The 24,563-nt window shown below is 45.0% G+C and overlaps 1 protein-coding gene across 1 annotated transcript in view; it reads right to left on the bottom strand.

The window, feature by feature from the left end:
• Window positions 1-1,588: 1,588 nt before the first annotated feature.
• DECR1 (2,4-dienoyl-CoA reductase 1) overlaps window positions 1,589-24,563 on the bottom strand; it is a 211,060-nt gene continuing 188,085 nt past the window's right edge. The window contains exons 7-10 of the mRNA XM_086965977.1: window positions 23,872-23,944; window positions 5,997-6,143; window positions 2,303-2,365; window positions 1,589-2,216 (exon numbers count right to left, since the gene is read on the bottom strand). Of these exons, the coding sequence (XP_086822103.1) occupies window positions 2,157-2,216; window positions 2,303-2,365; window positions 5,997-6,143; window positions 23,872-23,944 (343 nt within the window). The 3' untranslated portion in view covers window positions 1,589-2,156. The remainder of the gene's footprint in view (window positions 2,217-2,302; window positions 2,366-5,996; window positions 6,144-23,871; window positions 23,945-24,563) is intronic.

The following is a 24,563-nucleotide window of genomic DNA, read 5'->3' as shown; positions in this document are numbered from 1 at the left end:
AGGAATCCTATCAGAAGTGTCCTCATCAGGAAGCTTGTGATTTTGCTGGGGTTTTAGCCAAAATATGTCCAGTATCAGGATTAATTAAAATTTTCTTTTTATTGGGATCCAATTTGGCCTTAGAACGTCTAAAATTGGTTCTGGAGGCTCGAGAACCTTGACCTTGGATTTTGGCGCCAAAAATCGACTTATCTTTAGAATGTTTGTGTTTCGAAGCAGAGGGTTTCCGCTCCGAAGCATGTTTGTGTTTCGAATTGGAGGGTTTTGGCTCCGAACCAGATTTGTCTTTGGAGCTTGATTTCGGATCTGAAGGTAATTTTGGCCGATTTCGGAAGGCTTGCGGTTTGTTTCGGTGCCGAGCCATAAGGCGGGGCGTTGGAAACATTGTCTCGGTGCCGACCTTGGCCAGAAGGCAGAGGTGGTGCCGTAGCCTTATGAGCTTTGGAAGAGGATTTAGGGGGCAAGGGGTCTTCGGTACTCACAGCACCCTGTCCCGCAGGCACATCTTCCCACTCCAGATCAATCTCGAGCTCGGAATCTGGAACAGAGACGGCCTCTTCTTCCTTTGCGGCAGGCGCGTTGATCTCTTCTTGGTTAGATCCTTCCCCGAAGAGATATGGAGTGTGTTGGATGCTTTGGCGCTGCATCTCTCTTTGTTGAGCCAGACGATCGCGTAGAGTGTTCTTAGAACAAAACAACTTACAAGCGTTGGAGTCTTCCTTCCCCAGTGCTCCGGAGACAGGCGTAAGTTACAAACTTGATGTAGGTTGGTGCAAGGATATTTGGCGTGGCACCAAGGACAAAATTGGAATGGAGTCCGTTCCATCAGCACAAGGCTGGACTGACGTGGCCTGGCCCGGCGGCAGCCCACAAGGTTTTCTATTGAAAATGGAGTTTGTCACTCAATTCGATACGTGGAGAACAGGGAAGCAAGTACAGAAACAATACCGTCGACAGAGTGGATTGAGCCCGGAGGGGTACCCGAAGAAAGGTTCTTGACCCGGAGCGCAGGAATAGACGTCTGAACCTGATTACGGAATAAAACAATCTAACAATGGTGTTGATGCCCATGCACACTACCATCGAAAGGAGCAGTTACCTTACCTCAAGACTGGAAAGACTTATTCGAAGAAAAGCAACTTGCAAACATCAGGACCCAACACTAGATGGCAGGTGTATACAAAGAATGTGTATCTACAGCACACATGCCGCGAGCAAAATGTTTAATTGACCGTTCCCAAAAAAACTAAAGCGTTCTCGTCCAGCAAAACTGTGTGCTGCTCTCCAAATTGCAAGTTTACTTTAGTTTTTTAAAAGCTCTGCATTGTATGCGGTGCCATTCAATGGCAATGTGCTTAATGGAGTTCTGCCATATGCAACCCTAAGATATTTCACATTTAAAAAGTAGTAACAAAAGTTTTTTTTATCTAAGCCTACAGTTTGTAGAAGCGTATGTGCATATTTGTTTATTTGTTGCCTTGTGTGCACCCAGTTAGTGAAATAATAAAAAAAGACAGACGGCCAAGATTTAACTAAGTCCACAATGTAAAATGTCACTTGTTCGGCGAGACAAAAATGACATAGTAAACATAGCTAACCTTTTAATGGCAGACTTTTTTTTCACAAATTCTCAGCAGCAATATTCTCTAGCAAAAACTGTCACCATTACCGAACTTGTGAAAAGGATTTTCTATACAGCTGATTAATGTACACTTAACATTACACGTTGCAAATGTATTTCCAATCAGATTGTTCATCTTTAACGTGTTCCCTCACCCTAATGGAACATTCACTTCCAGCATTTCAACGGGCACACAGAGCTAGAACACAAATAATTCTACACATGGGCCAAACTAAAGAAAATACAGACAACATAAACAGAGGCCAATGTGGTGCAGAAGACCAAGGGGTAAGGATGCAACTCTCCCGGGAATCTAAGATGATAAAGTAGGAGAGAGAGATAGTGCACGTGTACACCTTGATTTGCATTAGGCATGAAACATTTCTTAAATGTAATAACATTTGCTAGGTCAGAAATGTATATACTTGCATTCCTAAATGGGTTAGTGACAATATTAACATTAGTGCACCATTAGATTAAAGAAATGTATCATCAAGCTCTTCAAATCCAGTTCTCACAAAAACATGTGTAAGTTTTAGGAGCCCTTTGTCTTCCGGATCATTGATTCCATAACATCCCACTGTTCCTTGGTGACCTATTAGGGAGAAATAAAGTGAAATTAGATTCTATGGTTTTTGTTAAAAGCTGCTACATTTTTGGATTTTTTTGTAAACAAATTACCTTTTTTAGGTCATTGAATTCCCCTGCCATCGAAACATATTTTCCACCGTCCATTCGAATTATCTAGGAAAAGAAATATAAACGTAAACTTAAATCGAGCTGCCCGCATGAGAGCAATGAAAGAGATGCTGCTTCTAGAACATCTGCAATCATGAAATGTAGTGCATGCCCAAACGATTATTGTATCTGTTTCGTGAAAACGTTTGTACCAATCCATACCATGGATTGTAACTTTACCACCTATGTTTGTACTTTTGAAATGATGCAGCTTATTTTGTGTTTGGCTTGAACATCTTTTTTCAACATATGCACATACGGTATTAGTGGCACTACTCTTCATAAAATCCTGGTTGAAAAACTGCCCGCACCTTCAACTGCACTTACTTTAGGGGAGAAGTCGAGGCTGGAAGCGGGAGGACTGTCTGCCCTCTTTCTTTTTTAGAGCGGGGGCTTTGTTCTCCTTACCGAGGCCGAAGGAGAGGTGTCACCCAGTGCCCAAACACTATGTGTATACCCTGAATCCGTTTTTTAAAAATATACCGGCTCGCAGGGGAAGCATTCTCTTTACTTGTGAAAGAGGTCCATGGCGGAGTTTACTTTGAATCTCTTTATCTGATTTGTAAAAGAGAACCTCACACCATCAACCCTTTTATAGACCAATAAACTGCAAATGTGCAGCGTTTTTGTGTTTAGCAGCTGGATAAAATGTACCCGCTGAAAACCAAAATGCAACACCAAGTTTGAATGTTCCAAAAAATCATACTCGCGGCATATTGTATTTACTCTCTGAATACTCCTTCCATGTTATACCAATTCCCATCTAGATTACACATAGATACAGAGGCGAAACTAGAGCCGAATTTCGGGGGGGCTAAGAAAAAATTTCGGGGGCGGCTGAACCTTTAATCAGTTGGCAGAGTGGAGCTGCAGGGGCTCTTAAAAGGGGTGAAACAACTGCAGGGCCTAATTAACATTCAAATGGTCTTCTAAAGACCTGTGAAACGTTCGGGTGCGGCTCTGTGTGTGCCCGGGATCTGTCTCATCCCGGGCTGCCACACACGACGGGGGGGGGCTGAAGCCCGGTGAGTCCAATGGGTGTTGCGCGCCTGCATAGATATGTGGAAATAGAAAGTAAAACATTTACATTCTGCGTGATTATGTGAAATGGGTTTTTTTGTAAAATTTCGATCAGATTCAAGTGGTCAATATTATAAGGACTTAGGCCCACATGCATCATTGTTTCATTTTGCACTTCCTAATTTGAGATTTTTAGGGAATCGCAAATTAGGAAATGCAAAATGGGATGCATGTACATTTTCGCAAAATATTTGAGAATCGGTAAAAATCGCAATTTTTACCGATTCTCAAATATTATGCGATTAGCAAAGTGCGAATTCGCAATTCCCATTCATTCCTATGGGCTAAAATACCCATAGGAATGAATGGGAATTGCGAATTCGCACTTTGCTAATCGCAAATCCTGATTGCATTTCAAGGGTGGAGAGGGGGGTTCAAATGACCCCCCCTGCACCCATGAAATGTTGTTTTCGCATCATGTTGCACACACACATGTCCTAAGGACATGTGTGTCCGTAACATGAATGTGTAAAAAATGCTTTTGCAGCGTTTTTAACACTTTTTGCAAATTTACCGAATGGTTCAACCACTCGGTAAATTTGACACCCTAATTGCGAATTCGCAATTATAAAAGTAATCATGCATTGCTTTTAAGAAATCGCAAATTTACGATTTCCTAAAAGAAATCGCATTTTTAGAAATCGCAAAAATGTTGCGATTTCTAAAAATGCTTGATGCATTCCAAAAAGCATTTTTGGAATCGCAAACGGACGATTTTAAGGAATCGCACCGTTTGCGACTCCAAAAATGCTTGATGCGTGTGCCCCATAACTACTTATTGCGACGTCAATTCCTTTGACATCTTCGTCAATTTCACATGCTAAATAGTCAATAATCCTCACTGTTTTTCTTAGATCTTGTGCCGTGAATAAAATGTATTTAAAACACATATACGTGTCTTGCCTGCTTATAGTAGGCGCTGCAGACTTATTCCTCAATTAAGTAAAGCAGCCTGTAGTATTCTCACATTGTCTTTCTTTTGCTTTATTGCTTTCTTGCATATTTATTATGTCCCCTACCCCTTTAATCCATGTGTTCCTTTTCCATCCTCCATTCCCTTTTAGAATCTTGTTGATAGAGGCTCATTCATTGCTAGCCTCGTCTCCCACTTGGGCAGTTCTCTGCGCCGTGGGTCCTGTAACTTCTTATGCTACTTCTAGAAATAAATACGGCTGTTCCAGCCTTCATTTGCCTCCGGTACCTGTTTCCGTGCCGCTCACCACACTACACAGCCATGCGTTTAAAATACATAAGTCTTGTTGCAATCACCCATCCTGTACATTTTGTCAGTGAATGCAGAGCTTTAATGGAAGTTAACACGTGGAAAAAAAAACTACACCTGAACATAAGGACACATCGGTTATGGAAAATGCACCACGTCCCCTCACCACATTCCAAATACACAAGTGCAAACAGTGCACTTGAAGTGCTCTCTTTCTGCTGCACTTTTGGGACATAGGTGTATGCACACTATCAAATGAATGCATGGCCTTACACAGGCTGCATTCACATCCTGAAAGTGAACACGTGCTTAGGATGCATGTGGATTTGGGTGCACAGTGATTGTCCTAATAAACTTTGAACCAGTGTAACCCATACACACACATTTATGCACTAAATGTGCTATGACTGAGGAGACAAAACTGCACTTGTACCAGTACCACACTATGGGCCTCATTAGGATGGGGGACGGACCTGCGTCCGTCCGCCACCCCCGAGGTGGAGGGACTGTCCGCAAGGGCAGCGGCGATCCCTCCATGCCAATTAGGATGTGACTGCCACCCTGGTGGTCACATCCTGTATCCTTAACATTGCGGCGGGTACTGCTTCAAGCAGCACCCGCCGAAATGTTAAAAATGCATGCATTGCATTTGCATGCACAAAGCGGCAGGCAACGCGCGGTACCCAACGCTTTTTGCATGCAAATGCAGGGGGTTATCATAGGTACCACCCATGTGCACCCCCACCCTCCCTTCACCCTGGGGGCCCGCAAGGGGCCTCCAGAAGCAAAGGTCCACATGCTTTTCCACGGCGGAAAAAACGCAGCGGAAAAGCATGTTTACACATGCTTCCTAATTTGGCTGACTGTGTCTTGCAGACACCGCCACCAAATAGCCCTCCAAAACCGGCGGATCAGCGGCGGACGGACCTGCCGTCCGCCGCTGGTCCCACCGCAATTTCACCGCCATCCTAATCTGGCTGTGGGCGTTTTCTGTGGCTGCGGCGGTGAATCCGCCGCGGCCATCGTCATCCTAATGAGGCCCTAAATATCCATCTTTGTACGTTCACAGAACAGACATCTTCACTGATTTAGTACTGCATTTTCTTACAAATTGAATTTTATATAGCACTAACATGACCCTTCTGGGTATCAGAGTGCTTTACATCAGGAAAGCAAAAAAACACAACAAAAGAAAACATGTTGATCTGAAATAAAATTTCTCATGAAGTAAAATGTTTTTTTAAGAAAGAAATTATTTTGGAAAAAAATACAATTTGTTTGGATTAACTTCCTAGTGATTTATGACCTTGAATGACAACGAACATGGATACGTACTGCTCCAGAAACCCAGCTTGCATAGTCACTGCAGAGATAAGCAGTCAGATTGGCAATTTCTTCAGGGGTTCCCAAACGTCCACACGGAATATCCTCTTTCATTGTTCCCTCGAATGCGCCTGTGGGATCAAGACGACTAAAGGCACCCTAAAAATGAAGAACACATAGAAATCAGAAGAGTTATTTGGAATGTTCAGCGTCTAACTCATTCTAACTTATTCATAGTATTTTTGACTTATGCCAAATACTATAAAAAACAAGGATTTATTTGAAAACCCATCCCCAACTAGAACATGCACAACATTCCAGGATGTTGCTGTTGGTAATTCTGGGTCTGGATAACTCAGGATGTCTCAAGGAACGTGGGTGTAGCATACATTGTTCCTGGACACTCATCCAAGGTGGAGGTCAAATTACAGACTCTGTTGTAATTGGATGGTTCCCCATAACATGGCACAATCTGCACAACCATGGATCACAATTCGAGCAGGGCTGAGGGTCCTCTGTTTTGTTTATGAGCGGCAGGTGAATTAGTCACACTTCACTTCTCTTATGAATCGAGCAAACTTGTGGCATGATGTATCATCTTAGAATAACGTTATTGGAATCCATACCATCCTGCTGGTTTACTGTGCTACGTTAAATGGGCGGTGGGAGTGCGCCGTGGTGGCTGATTTCTAGAAACAAATGTCCACACAAATCTCTGAGATCCTGAAAATTTTGCTTGAACCCCATCCCATCCAAGCTCTTTTAGGAGCGCTAGGCAAGGAGGGCCTCTTACCGCTTCACTCTCCTTCGGGCAAATTCATCAAACACGGTTTCCTTGCCGATAAATTAGTCTTTGCTTTCCTAGGAAAGGCCCAGAGGCCCCACCATAAATAACCCTTTGGTGTGCTAAAATTTGAGATCTATATGCCATGGAAAGTTAGATTGTCACGGTGTACGACACAAGGCTTCATTTTGATAAAGGGTGGAATCCCTTTTACATACGTTCCTGACCTTTCGGCCGAGTCACAGTTCCCCAGCCGCATCTCTACCGGCCTGCCTCTTGTGCCTAGAAACTGCCTGCATTACATTGTTTTCTTCCTGATGCCACTTTTTCCGCTGCTCTTGCTCGTCAGTCTTCCCTTGGCCCCTCCCAAATCCCAAGACTTATAATAGAGGCTGCAGGGGGGCAATGCAGCAGGCACACCACCGGCATGCCAAAGGCAAGTCCGTCTGCACCTGGACCACAGTCAGCGCCAGGACACCTGGTCCTTCAACCATCCGCCGCGACACCACCAAGGAGTTCCTGGCCCTGGACACCGGACACCGCAACAGCTGCTTCATGTCCTCCTCACAGTCGACCAAAGGACCCTTCACCTGCCACCCCTGCCGCTTCTCCTGAGACTGTGGATCACCTGCCCACACTGACACCAGCGCCACCTCACCGCAGAGACTACGAACAACCCAGAACAGCTCCAATGCATGCTGCTCAATGCACGCTCCCTCTGCAAACAGAGTCACTGTGTGACAACACACGTGCTGGCTGTTTATGAAGAAAGACATTGTGAACTTTTGAATGCACTGAAGACCATAAGTTCCTTTACAGACAATAAATTATACTTTTGTTTTGAAGAACAAGTCCTTAACATTTGGACCTCATACTAATTTGTAACACTGTTGGGGCGCTTGTTTTTTTTTATTTTTAATAACAGTTGTATGTATTCTGTTTCTATGGATCCAGAGTGTAAGTCAAACCTTGAGTAGTAGGTGTATAACCTGATTGCACCGTTCCTTCTCCTACATCTCAGCCAAGACCTGGACAACCTGCCCCTCCACCACCTGACAGCACCCTCCGTGGCGGACTTCAGAAAGAGACTGAAGGCCTGGTTTTTCGTTGGAGACGCTGCACCCCCAGCGCACAGACACCCTTAGGGGTTGACAGTGCTGCTCTACACAAATAACAGTGATTGACAGATTTGTGCGGCAGGTGCTGACATGCCCCTATGGACTGAACCCTACTGCAGGCCTTGTGGGCAGCGATGGAGGAATCACTGACTGACAGGTGATGAGGAGCGTGGTAGTTCCCTGTGTATGCATGAGGGCCCCCCTCCTTGGGTCCTCGAGGCCCCATGGGTTTGCACTGTACTTGGACAGGGTGGTCGCTTTTTCATGTGCTATGATAGCTGAAGGGGCTATATAGAAAATGTATTGGAGCTGAGGATTGCTTTTTTTTGATTGATACTGTGTTGCCTACTCTGGATCATCACCTTTGACCAATGGCTATTGAACTCTTGATTCCTTATGTAACAGTGGACATGTAATTGCTTTTGTATACTTTGTATGTCTTTTTTGTTTTTCCTTTTGTTCTTCAATAAACAAATTTGTTAAAAAACCAAAGTGTCTTGTGACACTTCATCAAGATGAACCTCTTTAAATGTGGTTTTGGACCGTAGTCATATCAGACACAACGCAAGAGTGAAAATCTATGTCCATACTCCAAACTACTGTATTCTAATTTTGATGACAACCAACATCTTTTTTTCTTGTTATGTTGCCTATTTTCGCATGTTCTCAATTATTCACTTCACTTAATCACTGCGCCTAAAGGCATCACACCTTAAATTTGTATGCTGAAGTTCAAGCATGGAGTCATTATTATGATCCTTTCCTTTGTGAAATTGTTTCAGAGGTCAATGATTTGCTTTCACTTTAACGGTTTATGTTCTTATACACATTGACACTATATGCTCTTAATAACGAACATAAAAAAATGTGTGATCTTAGGTGTAAAATGAATCAAAAGGAACCACTGTACATATGCACACAATGATAATACCTAGGTTCCTAGGAATACCGGGTTGCCCCTAGTTGAATATCGCGGTCTTGTTAGGTGTCAGGCACAGGGAGGGAAAGCGGCCTTCCTTAGGTTCGGATTGTCAATTACAGTCAGATCTTTCAAAGAGAATAACCTGGTCATCACTAACAATTAAGCAAGTTAGGTGCAAGAACAGTGAGAAGCTATTTCAACACGCTAACCCCTGATTGTACTTAGTGCACACCTGGCTGGATGTTGACATGTGGCCTACCATCTGGAAGTAATACTGTGACACAAAACATTGATTAATTGCTCATCTCTAATTCTGATTTTCTCAGGCTTGCATAGAGTTTTTGTGAGAAACTGGATTTTTGAAACACAGGCTGAAAACCATTCTGAAGCAACAGCCACAATCCTTGCCACTTTGAACCACAAAAACACTAAATTAACCGGAGCTTAAACCTCTGGTAGCTTGGCATAAAAGCAGTCAGACTTAATTGAGAGGCAATGTGTAAACTATTTATGCAGCACACAAACAGTAATCAAGTAAAAAGACAACACCATAAAAACCCCACCCCAATTTAGAGAATCAGAATAATCATGATTTGTAATAAAAACATTACAATACATAACAGTATCTGCTCCTATTAAAAAATAGCATATCCATAGAGTATCTCAATCATAAAAGAAACCTCATCTTCAATAAATAGAATACAAAAATACCTACTTTATAAAATAAGATGTTCAATGTGCAAAGGTAGTTAAGACTGTGGACAGAGCGCTTATATTCATCAAAGTCTCTACCAAGCCATCCATCAATAGAAATATGGCTAGAGAAATATTTTTACGGATATGGGCATATGACATATAACATAAAATTGCATGCAATCATCAACACTTGTTGCAATAAAATACTATTTCCCCACTAGGCTTCTCATTCTCACTTCTGCATAGATACATTTATAAATCATTAGACGAATATATTCAGTTTGTAAGAGCTATAAGTAAAACAGTTCAGGTTTGCACCTTTTAATGTTTATATGTTTATAGACCTTAACAGCGGGATTAGGAATTTTTTTTGGATGCATCATATAACTTACAGAAAAAAGTGCAGTGTAGACTACACTGAACACGAGTCACAGGGGCACGGTTCAAGGGCAGAGTCTGTATAAACCTAAACCTCAACCTCGCCAGTAAAATCTTTGCGAATGTTTGAGTGGAAACAAAAGACAGGGCGCCATTGAATTCGTTGTTACTAATGGAAGATCGCTGGACACCTTCTCAATCACTAAACCTTCTCTTCGCCTTTTACATAGGGCTAGATAATTCTGTTTTTTTTTTAAATTGATTTACTATGCAATCTTTAATAAATAGACAGCAGATACATATTATATCGACATTTGTATGTACAAATAAGACAAGCAGTGTGGATTCTGCCGCTGCTCCTTGATGAAGGATTGGAATTTTTTTCAACAAACTAGTAAAACAGGCTACTGTCAGTACACAGATGAAACAAATCTACCAATCTCAGCATTTTGTACAGAGTTAGGAATATTCTGATAAAGGAACATATCATATGGAGTCAATACATAAAGTGGTGGATAAATCTTACATCTCTACATACAGACACAGGTGAGTGTTTAACACATCGTCTGCCCAGATTGGGCTGGAACGGGGCACATTATTCATAGATGGTACAGTTGTATAGATATTAATATAGGATAATCCCAATACCTCACCCCTCTACTACGTCACCAGGCTCAGACAGGGGGGACTCCGCTCTGTTTCGTGATCATTGCAAGAACGGCTCCCTGATGTCCCGTGGCCGTGAGGCAGTCGGCATCAGATCCCAATATGTTCCCAGCTGCGTGTGGCCATATGCCACATCTGACAGCCAGTCCGCAAACTTAGGCCGAATTCTGCGTCACCATTTCATAGCCACTTGACGTTTAGCATATAATAACAGCAAAGCATGCAATTTACGACTTTTGGGCTCCGTATTTGCCACCCATCCTAGGATACCAAGGAGCGGGGAAGGACAATCTGCTCTATTCAGAATTTGGTTTATAGCTACAAAAATCTCCGACCAGTACTCAGATAGAGCCGAACCGTTCCAAGCTACATGTAAAAAGGAAGCTCCCTCCGCCCCACATCTCCAGCATTTATCATCTTCTCTAATACCCATACGGTGTAGAGCCAGTGGTGTGCGGTAAAACCTGTGTAGAAACTTAAAGTGAATTAAACGAAGTTTGTAGTTTGGGGAGAGTTCCAGTAGTTGTCTACAACAAAATGACCACTGGTCGTCAGTTAAGGGCGTCGCAAGTTCTTCATTCCACAATTGTAGAGATTTAGGCACCACAATAGGGGACTGCTCTTGCATGGAGTTGTATAAGCGTGATACTAGTTTCTTCCTGGTTGCCCTCGCTAGTATGTTCTGGAGTGCGTTTAGGTGTGGCGGTTCCTCCGGCAACTGGTCCCACATCGCCTTGCATGCAGTTTTTAAGTTTGTGATATGTGAACGCGTCCCCAAAAGACCAGGGCTGACTCCTCCGAGAGTTGCAGATCTAAAAATATACCCTCAGGGTACAAATCTGCGAATGTGTACAGCTTAGATCCAGCAATGGAGACATCTCCTCCTCCTTCTTCCAGGCAGGGGAGCATGGGGTTCTGTTTGAGGGGGCTCGCAGGTGCTTATAACAGTTGTAGGGCCGCTCGCCTCTGCAACTCGCGTCACGCCCAGAGAAGCATGTTAGCAGAGTCAATATCCCTTGTTGGCCTGGGAGTTTTGCGATATAAGGCAACACTTCAGGGCAGTGGAGCCACCGTGTCCAGCTCAACCGCCACATGTGGCTGGTAAGGTGTGGGATAAGCCCAGAAGTGCAGGTATTGGGCCTGTGGGCACAGCGCGTATAGTTGCATGTCTGGGGCACCCATGCCCCCCTGTCGCAGCGGCAGTGTTAATAGTGCCCACGAGAGTCTAGCCTGGCTCCCAGCCCACACCAAGGACAGTAAGTGAGAACGCAGACAAGTGAAAAAACATTGTGTTAGTGGGATGGGAATGTTTGCGAAAAGATAGAGGAATCATTTTCGCAAGTGCAATTCTACCAGCCAGAGATAAAGGGAGTTTCGACCATATTGCCACCTTACTTTCAAGCCAGGACACTGCCCTTCCAAAATTTAGGGTCCATAGGTCTTGGAGATTTCGGCTGATCCAAATGCCTAGGTATTTAACCTCATCAGCCTCCCATCTCAAAGGGTAATCAGAATGCACTTCAGAAGTATTATAGGTTAGTGGGAACATTACCGACTTAGACCAATTTATATTAACACCGGACAGTCCCCCGAATTTAACAAATTCCCTCAATAGTGGATTCAGGTTTTCAGCTGGGTTGTGCACGTAGAGAGTGACAACGTCAGCGTATAGCGAGATCAGCAAGCTTCTGGAGCTAAGCCCTATAACCCTGGCGGTATGATGTTGCCTAATTCTGGCTGCTAATGGCTCCATGGCAATTGCAAATAGTAAAGGGGACAAGGGGCACCCCTGTCTTGTACCCCTGGAAATAGTGAACGGGTCTGATATCATGCCATTTACTCTCACTCTGGCCGTAGGATCAATGTAGAGTAAGCGAATTTGATTTATGAACAACAGGCTGAATCCCATACGCTCCAGAATGGTAAAGAGATAGGGCCATTCAAGAGAGTCGAATGCCTTTGTGGCATCTAGTAATATCACTGCTGCTTGTACATCTGGATGCAAATAATGCAGTACTGAGAACACAGTTCTTAGGTTGTGTGTGGTTGCACAGCCAGGTATAAAACCTGATTGGTCCGGGAGGGCCACCATTGGGAGCAAAGGTTGTAAACGGTCTGCTATTATTTTCGCATAGATTTTCACGTCCACATTAATCAATGATAAGGGTCTGTATGAGTCAAGGCATTGGTCGTCTTCATCTGGTTTTAGCAATGTTATGACTAGAGCTTCCCTCATAGATTCAGGCAGCGTCCCCACCTCTAGTGCCTCAGCAAACACCTCATGTAGCCGCGGGGCAAGCTCATCCACATAGGTTTTGTAGAATGCTGCGGTAAGGCCATCTGTCCCTGGACCTTATTAAGCGGAAGAGCTTTGATGGTCCTGGCTATGTCTTGGACTGTCACAGGGTGGTCCATATATTGCCTATGTGTGTTGTTAAACCACACAAGCGCTATGGACTCCAGATAAGACGCAAGAGCATCTTGTAGCGCAGCGTGCGAGGACTTATACAAATTGGAATAGTATGTAGTGAACGCCTGTAGTATCTCATTTTGCCCCGTTGTCAAGACCCCATCAACGTCAAGAATGGTGTGCACATGTGTGGGTGGTGCAGAGAAGTTGATCATTCTAGCTAGGGTTCGACTAGGTCCGTCTCCTTCACCATATCTACGTGCCTCAGCCTGTTTACCCAAGAACTTTAGCTCGCGCTGGGCTTCCTCGGTGAAGTCTAGTAGTTTAGTTTTAATTTTTGAGGCTGTGTCTGGTGTAGGGTCGGCGCAGAAAGATTGCTCAAGTGTTTTGAGCTCGCCCTCCAACCCGGCTATGGTGTTTCTGATGGCCTTCAAGACCCCCGCCATGCGTGCTATGCATTGACCCCTTATGACCACTTTAAAGGAGTCCCATAGAACTGCTTCAGTGGTGACGGATCCTACATTGTTAGTGAAGTAGTCTTTTATGTCTTGTCTTATCTCTTCAGTGAAGGCTGCATCTTGTAGCGCATGTGGCGGGAGGCGCCAGGTGAAGGCCCTCGTAGGGGCCCCGGGGATTTCTAGTTCTAGTAGGCAGGAAGCATGGTCGGAAAGGGAGCGGGCCAAAATTCCAATATCAACAGTCCAAATGGCTACGTCTTGAGAAACCAACCAAAAATCCAATCGAGACCAGGCTGCATGGTGTGCAGAAATACATGTTCCTAGCCTAGTGTGTGCGTTTCGGGATCTCCAAATATCTACTAAAGAACCTTCATTCATTATGTCTCGCAATGCCTGACTGGCGTGTGGATGCAACTACCTGGATGCACCTGGTGTGTCCAATGAGTCATCAAGAACCACATTAAAATCACCTCCCCAAATGACCGTAGGGCAGTCTAGAATTGTGATCTGTGCCCACACCTCCCTGAAAAACTCTGGGTCGTCCACATTCGGCCCATACAAAGCAGCTAATATCACATTTTTGCCAAGTAGGGTTCCATGTAACACCACATATCTGCCATCCTTGTCACTTATCACCGTGTGTTCTCTCCAGTCAATACCTCTGCGCACCAGTATCGCTACTCCTCTGGCATAATTAGAGAATATAGCAGAGTATGAGGACCCCCATCTTGAATGTTCGAGCCTGGGAGAGGCCGTGGAGTTAATGTGTGTCTCTTGTAAGAAACAAATGTCAATGTTATGCCTTAGTAAATAGCTGTGCATCAACCTAGACTTTCTGCCATCATTTAGGCCTCTAATGTTCCATGTTAGAACTTTTGTCACACCCATCGTCCTCTGTCTAAAGAATGGAATGTAAATTCTGATTGACCCATATTAGAACATTGTACATCAAACCAATGATTCTTGTTCATATTGCACTGACAACTCACCAAACTTCCCCGTTCCCCAGACGTCCCCCCTCCCACACCAACCCCCCAATCAGGTTGCAAATTTTAGAGCAGGTCTGGCATTGAGGGAGTGGTGCGCTGTGCCTTCGTTCATGACCCTTAGTTTCGCAGGGTATAGGAGGGAGTATGGGATCTCAGCCTGGAGCAGCAGCTTCTTGGCTGGCAAGAACTCTTTGCGGGCCGCCTGCACCAGTGGCGTGAAATCCGGATAGAAAGAAAGATTATTCCCTTTGTGCTTGCCAAACGCAATATCAAGTCTGTCTTGGTAGTTGAGCAGTTTCACCACGATCGGTCTCGGCGTGCCCCCAATGGGCGGTTTCTTCCCTAGTGTTCTGTGCGCCCGCTCCACAGTGAACACTGGAGAGAGGCTCGGGTCAAAGATGTCATGCAGGAGTTCAGTAATGAAGACTACCATTTTCCCCATCGCTGTGGTCTCCGGAATTCCCGTGACCCGAATGTTGCATCTTCGAGAGCGTGCCTCTAAATCATCCACCTTGGCGCACAGAGACTCCATTTTATTTTCCATGTTGGTAATGTGCGTTTTGGTCTCACGCTGAAACTCACTGCACTCCGTTTGTCGATTTTCAAGGCTATCTAGCCGTGTTTCGTGCGTGGCAACTAGGGATCATACATTTTCAAGTTGTGCCGTCATGGCATCCAGCTTGGCGTCTATACTTTTGAGGCTTGATCGTACCTCAAGCATAAGCGCTGTGACATCTAATTCTGGAGGAGTCTCTTGTGACGACCCCCCTGTAGCCATGAGTTCTTGTTCCGCCTTTCGCCTTTACCCATGATACGATGGTGGCTGTGGACAAAGACTAACCTAACTAAGTCCACAGCAAGCCTGACTTCACAATATCTAATGGCCCAGGATCGTGGAGCGGGTACAGCACAGATCAGGTAGCACTGGTCAGGCAGACAGTACGCACTATCCTCCGGTGATGCTTACCTGTATGCACAAGGTCGCCAACTGGGGCGACTTGCAGGCCAGCGTCACAGCCACAGGGAGAACCACAATCTCATGTACCGGCCTGGCGAGGTTGTTGCGTGTAAAGTGACATCAAGGCTAGGGGCACTCAGCACGCGCATCTGTGGCAGCCTGCTATGGCGGAATAAAGGTCGTGGGCCCGATCGGGTGCACGGGTTGTGCTGTGGAAGTCAGTGTCTCAAATAAACATGCATTCAGAATGGCATTTTAGAGACAAAAGTTTCCCCTGTCACGCTTGGGTAGATGTGGTCGTCGCGCATATCGCTAATGTATAGACTCTGTGCCAGCCCGCCCGAGCGTAGTGTGCATGCCCTCTAGCTCTCGCGCGTGCGATGCAGGTCTCTGTCTTATGTCGCAGATTCAGAGTGCGTATCCCCGACTTCTTCTGCCCTGTGTCAGGTCGCCTTCACACATGACATATATGCCCAATGTTCAAGGAGTTATTTTGTTGGGAGTTTGTGGTTTTCTTCCACCCGGCCGCATTCTCGCCAGGTTACATGGCGAGCTAGCCTAGTACAAGATGGCAGCCCGTTGCACTGCCGATTTCTCCCGGCCAGCCGCTAGTTCATGAAAGGGAGATCTAATCCCACATTAAAAGTATTTATCTGGATGTAGCCTTCAGCGGGAGTCGTAGCCTTACCCCACCTCCTTGCGTGTAGGCTTTGTGTCGATTTCAGTCTTCCCGCCACACGAGAGGCCAGGCCTGTGCCTCCTCGGTCTCGATTTATGCCAGGCACCATGGCTTGCTCTCCAGCGCCTCCGGATCTCAGCACGGCCCCTCCCCGGTCCAGATCTCCGGGTCTTGCAGACGCAGCAGCATACGTGTCAGGGCTTCGAAATTTGGTGTAGACGCGCCTCAGACCATGCGATGCCAGTGGAACTTGAAGTCGGGCATTAAGTACCCGAAGCAGCCAGGATTATTTTAGGATTTGTAAAGCAGCCGGCGAGCTCGCTAGTTAGGCGGCCATTTCGCTGCTCGTTCGGCCACACCCTCCGATAATTCTGTTTTAACAGCAGTTTAGACATGGAGATATTCTGTGTGCAGCCAATACAATCCGCTCTTACTAGCATAGCAAATTGCTCCTTAATGTAGCTCAGCCATGGGATGCTATGTGCCTACTCAAGAGATAAACAGTCATTTAATATCTCTTGATTAGGTAGGGTTTCTTGCATGGTCCAAACTGAGTGCCATAGGATAAGTGGGGCTAGTTTAATATGATCTTCCAGAGTCCATATGGCAGAGAAATATGGGGAGGTTGTTGGGTACAGAGAGACGACTTCTCAAGAATAAATTATCTTTAACCTGTGATTTTGAGGTGTCTCAATATCCCCAGAACCCAGCTCCATGTGTAACAGTAGAGCAGCAGCCTGCTTCATAGATATTGAGATATTGTTAATCACATCTATAGGTTTGGATCACAGTTTCCTAGCAAATCGCAAAATGGCCTCAATGGTTTGATCAAACCGGGATTTTCTAACGTTTATTAGATGTGACAATGTGCCTTTACAATCCAACGGGAAGCCTAAATAGGTTAATGCTGGGACATCAGACCGCTTTTAACTATTAATGTTGTTTGATCTCAGTCTAAAACATGTTTTACCTACTACCATCACATCTGATGTTGCAGAATTTGTCCTTAGGCCCACTTCATCCATAATTAGTGCAAATGTATTCAGCAACCTCTGAAGGCCTACACCAATCATTTACACCAGGACACAATTATCTGCGTAAAGTAGAGAAGAGCACTTCCAAAAGCCAAGCCCACCCGGGGTGCATCTGCCTCTCCATTGTTTAGCCAGGTGTCCAAGTTATTAATATATAGACAAAACAGGAATGGCGCCAGCATGCAGCCTTGCACTTCATTTCATGGGGAGGAGAGCATTGCCCGCTTGCCCCATATCTTATGCAACCAGCCACATCTTCATGCAACTGAGCCAGATGGTGAACCAATGCACCATCCATACCCATGTCAAACATTTGCTGCCATAATTTCCCTCTGTTCCCCCAGCCGAAGGCTGAGGAGAGATCCAGAACGCCTAGGTGGATACAGCTCTTCTGTGCCAACATTTATTTACTAATTACAAGGTGAAGATTGAGTCACTGCTCAACAGTGACAAAGTCATGTATGAATCCATACTGCACCTCAGAGAAGCACCAGCTACCAAAAATGTCCAGCCGATTCAGTAAGATCCTGCCCATAACTTTACTTGTTGCACTGATGTATAAGATAGGGCGGTAGCATCAGGGGTCTGCTCTGTCACCCATCTTAAATATAGGGACTAGAATAGAATTTGACCATGATTTTGGAGGTCCAGCCACAATAGCACACCTCAATACATGAATTAGTAGTGGTGCCCATAGATCAGGATTATCAGTGAAAAGATCCACCAGGACCAGGAGCCTTATTTCTAGTGCTCAGCTCTATCGTGCTTCTGACCTCTTTCAAGATGGGTGGTACTATTAGTCCATCTCGAAGGAGTTTTGAGAAAGGACTGTATATTTCAGCATCACTACCGTACACTTTAGAGAAGTGCTCAACCCACTTAGATGGTAAAATGTTGACATCAGTAAGAGGGTTGAGAGTATCTACAAAATAGAGGCTATTAACCACTTGTCAGAAGAGGCTAAAATCATTCCATAAGCTGGCTTCATGCATTTGTCCAACAGCCTTCTGACCTAATGTGCGCAATTACTGGTTTATAGTTCTGTCTACAGGATCTCACCTGTCTACAGGATCTCACCAGTCCCATGTCACACAGAGTCTGCTTTAAGGCAGAGATGAGATCTGCATGTGTCTTTGGGCACTTCCTGTCAAACCACCTTTGTGGCTTAGGCTTCCAAGCCTTACTCTCGCTTGTCAGGATCTCAAAGGCAGAGTGTCAAATTCCAGCAAAGGCCTGCAGGTCATAACCAGGGTCCTATTAATTGTCAGGAAAGACAATTATTTGCTCCCTACCTTTCTCAACGAATTCTTTCAACATGGCCTCCGAGTCGACCAGGGTCAATTTACGGTAAATACCCATATTCTTTTTTAACACTATTGACATAGTGGCAGGTGCATCCTTCTGCTTCTTGATGCCATGATCAAAGGAAATAGCTCGGGGGTTAATGTCACTCTAACAGTTCTTCAATGTTGAGAAATCAGTGGCTTGGGACTGATATTGCGGGGAAAGAGCATTAGGAATAGGACTACCCGTGCCTCTTCCAAAATAAGTGATATATTCAGTTGCAGGATATGTTACAAGATCAATATCAAGGAAAACAGAATACTTAGTCAATATAGAATTAAAAACATCTCCACAGAAGCTATGCTCGAAATTACAATGATTCTTTAGTGAGTTTGTATGCATTTGGTATGTGTTTAATTGTATGTGTGCATGTTGTATGTGTGTGTCTATTTATTTATTTATTTTGAGAATTTATAAAGCGCAACCGTCACCGTTACAGGCATCCTGGCGCTGACAGAGACCAGCGAGGGGTAAAGATCAGACAGCGTAGGAAAGGCTAGCAAGGAAAGAGCCAGGTTTTCACCTTTTTTCTGAACTGCAAGAGTTCATTTGTGGACCTAAGCTCGATGGGGAGGGAGTTCCAGAGTCTGGCGGCAGCCACCTCAAAAGACCTACCTCCAGCTCTGACCTTCTTAAATCTAGGAACCACTACCAGTCTAGCATCAGATGAACGAAGTTGTCTGGTAGGGGTATACCAAACAAACTTGGATTGTAGAGGGGCTGGACCGCATCCATGAAGAGCCTTAAAAACTGTACAGAGGGCTTTAAATTGGATTCTTTGTCTAAGAGGGAGCCAATGTAGCTTTGCCAAGGCCAATGGTCCATGAGATCTTCTAGGCCACCCCAAGGCCAGTTTCGCGGCCGCGGATTGAACCCTTTAAAGCCTGTCCAGTAGATATTCAGGGGCCCCGAGCAGGAGGGCATTGCAATAGTCCAACCTGCTCAGGATAGTACATCTGACCACTTGGGCGCACGCGTAAGTGGGTAAGAGGGGCAAAACCTTCCTAAGTGAGCGAAGGATAGCGAGGCAGCAAGCCGATGTTTTCTGCACATGGGTGTCCATGCTGAGTCCTTGGTTTAACATGACCCCTAGGTTGCGGACAGATTCCGGAGGCCGTACGTTGGAGCCTGTTTCTGGGGGCCAGAAGTTGTTAGGAAATGGGCGGGGTTCCTCGTTCCAGCGCTATAAAGCACTTCGGTTTTCCCGACATTACACTGAAGTGAGTTAGTCTTTAACCAACTTGACGTATTCCGTAGACAATTATGAAAGACCTCCATGGAGACGGAGTCCTCTCCTTCCAAGGAGAGGATCAACTGCGTGTCATAGGCATAATTAACAGTTCTAATGCCGAATCCTTTAATAAGCCTAATTAGCGGCCTAAGGTACACATTAAAAAGAATTGGGCTAATATCAGAGCCCTGGGGGACTCCGTGCAGCACCGGGGAAAGGCATGATTGGTAAGGTGGCATAGAAACTAACTGCCTGCTGCCTATCAGTCAAAAAAGAGTGGAACCATTGCAGTGCAGAGTCTCTCACTCCTACCTCCGCCAACTGCCTTAGTAGGATCTTATGGTTTACTGTGTCAAAGGCGGCAGACATATCGAGCAGGATCAAAAATGAAGCCTGTCTTCTGTCTGCACGCCTTTGCAGTTCATCCATGGCGGAGATAAGAGCTGTTTCGGTTCCATGAGCGGGCCGAAAGCCGAATTGGTCCTCGTCAAGTAGGAGATGATGTTCCAGGTGGGTGGAAAGAGCGTTACTAACCACCCGCTCAACTGTCTTGGCGGGGAACGGCAGCAGTGAAATGGGCCGATAGTTTTTATAGCAGTCGGGATCCAAGGAAGGTTTTTTTAACAAAGGGGAGACTAACGCCCGTTTCCAATGGGCAGGGACGATGCCAGTCACCAGGGATTGATTGCAAATGAGAGGGAGTGTGGGGAAAAACTCATCTTCAAATTCCTTCCAAATTTTAGGGGGCAACGGATCCAGGGGAGAGCCAGACACAACCCCTCTAGCTACCTTGGTAAATAAATCAAATGTAAGTGGCAGAAACCTGCACAGTGACACCTCTGGCGCCAAAGCCGAATCGGGTAGTTGGTCAACTAAGGGAGCCAAACCCGGGTCAGAAGGGTAATCCGTGTCAAGAGGGGTGTCCAAGTCTTTCAGGATCAGATCTATTTTCTCTTTAAAGAAAGTGGCAAGATTGTCACAGAGTTCTTGGGACGGGACAATCACATTCTTGCAAGACTCCGGATTGGTGACACTATTTAAGATGTTAAAAATGCTCCTCGAGTTAGAGGTGGAGTTGCAGATCAGAGTGAAGTAATAGTCAGCTTTAGACTTTTTAATGAGATTTTTATACGCCAGAATCTTAGTCTTCCAAGCAGCTTTGGAGATTTCGCTGTAGTCGCGTCTCCACTTTCTCTCAGCTTGTTTACATTCCAATTTTAAAGTTTTTAGGTCATCGTTAAACCATTGAGCAGAGTCTTTACCCCTAATGAGCCGAGTTTTTAGAGGGGCAAAGGTATCAACCGCCAGAGAAATGCTGGAGTAAAAAGAGTTGTAATTATCATCAGCACATTTGTTCTCATCAAAGAGCGAAGCCAGATGGAACACATCCCCAGAGGGGTGTAGTCGTGAAAGAGCCTTCCAGTCTCTACACTTAATTTCCCTGGACGGGGCAGGTGCCTTATGTGAGTTCAACTTCTTGCAAAGAAAGAATTTAACTAGAGAGTGGTCTGTCCAGTCCATTGGAAGAGTGTCCCCCATAACCACCAGATTCGGTGCCGCAAAGACCAGGTCCAGGCGGTGGCCAGCCAAGTGGGTGGCCTTGGAGACCAGCTGAGAAAGACCAAAGCTATCACATGCTTGAAGAAGGTTACCGAGAGCTAAGTCAAGTGTGCCATTACGCCAAAGATTAAAATCACCAAGAATAAGAAGCTTCTGGTGAGATAGGGCGATATTGGTCAAGGTAGTGATTAGAGCTTGTTGCTGTAGTAGGTTAAACGAGCCTGGAGGGCGGTAGCAGACTAGTCCAGTGGCAGTAGTCCCTGAACAAGTCTGGATGGAGAGCCCCAGCATCTCAGTGCCCAAGATTGGGTCTAAGCTAAGAATCTTAATACTGCAGGAGGCTCTAAAAATCACTCCCACCCCCCGCCAGTTCCCACAGGCCTAGGGGAGTGGAGGCATTTGAACCCGGAAGGTCAGGCGAAGTCAGGGTCAACCAGACAGTCTGGACGAGTCCATGTTTCCGTCATGAACAGGATGTCTAGTTCATGAGAGTCCATTATAAGTTGGATCTCCGTGCAATGTTTAGGCAGGGACCTAACGTTTAGTAGGCCACAGTTGAAAAAATCGTTACGCAGTATATCAGCTCGAGGATGTGCCGTGGGTGCTAGAGAAAGTATTCCTTTATCTGCATGTCTCTGACCCAGTAGAATAAGTTGTTCTCTAGAGTAAGGTGGTCCCGGAGGGAGATGCTCCTGAAGAGAAGGATCCAAACTGTCAGCATAGGGCGCCCATGGCGCTACCTTGGCGTGGACGAGCGCAGACGAGCTTGCCTTAAGCGCGCCTTCGGCGCGCAAACGTCGCGCCCGCTGCGCTCGTCCACTGCGCTTCCTGTAGATACACATAATTTATGAAAGAGGGAAAGGTGCTAGGAGGGGCGTCTACCGATGGAATGTGTGTGCTGTGTGCTGTGTGTCCGTGCTTGGGGTTTCGCAAGTGTTTGCATGTGCGTGCTTGGGCATGAATCTTTGGTTCATGTACATCTGTGCAGTATGTACTCATCCGTGTCTGTGCATTATGGTTTGTGTGCATGTATCAGTTAATGTGTTGTGTGCGTTTGCCTACGGTGCTTGTATGTTTGTGGAGTGTGTGTTTTTATTTGGGCAACAGTGAAATCAAGCATTTCATGAACATTTGTTTAAAAATTTTTTTAGTAAAATTGAAGGGTATCCGAAGAGTGTGTTCTTCTGAATGAGCTGCGTTCATTCCTGTGACTCATTCTGAAACAGCAGCCAGAGTTCAGCGCCTTCCTCCAGCTTGTTTTCTCAACCATGTACACAAACACTTGGCACTTATCCACTATAAAGAAACACGTTTCAAAACAAGATAGAGTTTTATGAAATATAGACCAAGTTATATTGGCAGGCAAAGTGCTTAATAAGTGCTGAAGAACGGTGCCCCCCCATCATACACCCAGGGCAGGCCAGTGAAGCCTGTAGTCGGAAGGGGTCCGAGGCCGACAGGGGCAGGCCAGCTGGCGCCTGTCCCCAGGTGCGCTTAATGGGCCGCCGTTAGTTAACACTCAGTGGACATCACTCCCACAGCCATAAACCCACTTTTAAATCTGTTCTGTTCAGTGCGTACTGCCGCCACCCATTAGATTTTACAGCCCCTTCTCGGCCCCACTGTGAAAAACAATGGATCCGATAAGCACTCTGCAGACCCCCTCCCTCTCCGCTCTGAAGACTTCCAAACTTCCAAAGGTGACTAGCACTCCCGTCATTAATTCCCTGCAGTGCTTGTTAAAGGAGGTGCAGAGGTGATAAAGGAAGCACTGCCTGGGCTGAAGTCAGGTCCCATGAGTACCAGTACTCTCTTCATTCTAGGAATAGTGCCGGTACTCAAGGGGAGAAAAGGAAAAAGTGCTGGTACTCCGTACCGGTGAGTACCGGTCCATTTAAAGCACTGCATAATCCTACTTTGCAACTGAACTAACAGCTAGATTCATCAAAGACCAGTTTTGCGAGTCTTTAATAGCGATTCATGAGGAATCGCTATTAAGGACTTGCAAAACGAGATTCATGTAGGAATTGGAAAAAATATTGCGATTCCTACATCTTCCTTATTTGCGATTAGCAAAACTCCCCATAAAGGCCCATAGGAATGAATGAGGAGTATTCATTATTTGCGATTAGCAATTAGCTAATCGCAAATAAGATAGCGATTTCAAGGGTGCCAGGGGTGTCCAAAGGACACCCTGTAGCACCCCTGAAATGCAAATTTACACAGGTGTTGCGCGCACACATGTCCAAAGGACATGTGTGTGTGTAGCATGCACTAAAGTTTTTTTTTTCTATTTTTTCGCTATTTACCACGAAGTCAGACTTCTTTGTAAATAGCGACCAAATATTGCGAATTCGTAATTTCAAATTGGTTAATGAATTGCATTTAAGGAATCTCTAATAGAGATTCCTTAAATCCAATTCCTCGCAAATATGCGAATTCGCAAATAGCGATTTTTGCATTTGGGATGATGAATCCCAAATGCAAAAATTGCACTCGCAAAGGGCTAGATTCTCAGAATCTGGCCCTTTGCGAGAGCAATTTAGCTTCATGAATCTGGCTGATAGTCAGATACAGGATTCATTACCATGAAAATGTACACTTTTCAGATTTTGTCTGTAAAATATAAGCACTTGGTGTGCAAACCAAACACACTTTACCTTGGTTCTAATTGGTCCTGGCTGAATCACATTAAATCGCATCCCATATCGACCCCATTCACTAGTGAGAGACCTAAAATTGAAAAGAAACGCCATTTAAAAATGGATAACTCACACTCAAAGCCCTAATTAATTAACCTGTTCATCGCACTGGTAAACTGACCAAACTCTGTCAATGACGAAATACTAAGCCACATAAGGTGAACTTTAAAAAACTAAATAAAAAAATGAAATCCTGAACATAACAATAAAGAAGATCCAGAGCGCTGTTTGCAGAAGGTAAAAAAGCATTGACAATACCGAAAGGTCTGTGCATGGTAGGCTAGTGAAATTGTTAATTTGCATTTTTTATTGGAAGCATGTACAAGAAAAACAAAGAGAAAAAAACATTCTGCCACCTAAATATAGCCGTCATAAGCTTGAAATAAAAATTTACTTATTTAAATAATGCACTGATATAGCCGTTTTATTGGTGTTTTTTTACACGAGGCTCTTGAGTTGTGCCATGCATTTTACTATTAATTGTGTAAGGAGACAGAAAATGCACCACACAAAGAGCCGGCGGTCAACAATCTCTGTTAGGGTAAACAACAAAAGTCACTCAATGAGCCTGTGCTGAATTCTCTGATAGGTTAGTACAACAGCAGCCAGGTTTAAATTGAAGGCAATGTGGAATTTATTTATGTAATACT

This window comes from Lissotriton vulgaris, chromosome 4_1, assembly GCF_964263255.1.
Source record: "Lissotriton vulgaris chromosome 4_1, aLisVul1.2, whole genome shotgun sequence".
Taxonomy (NCBI): Eukaryota; Metazoa; Chordata; class Amphibia; order Caudata; family Salamandridae; genus Lissotriton; species Lissotriton vulgaris.
The sequence above is the reverse complement of the archived record's forward strand: the minus strand, read 5'-3'. Positions and strand labels throughout refer to the sequence as shown.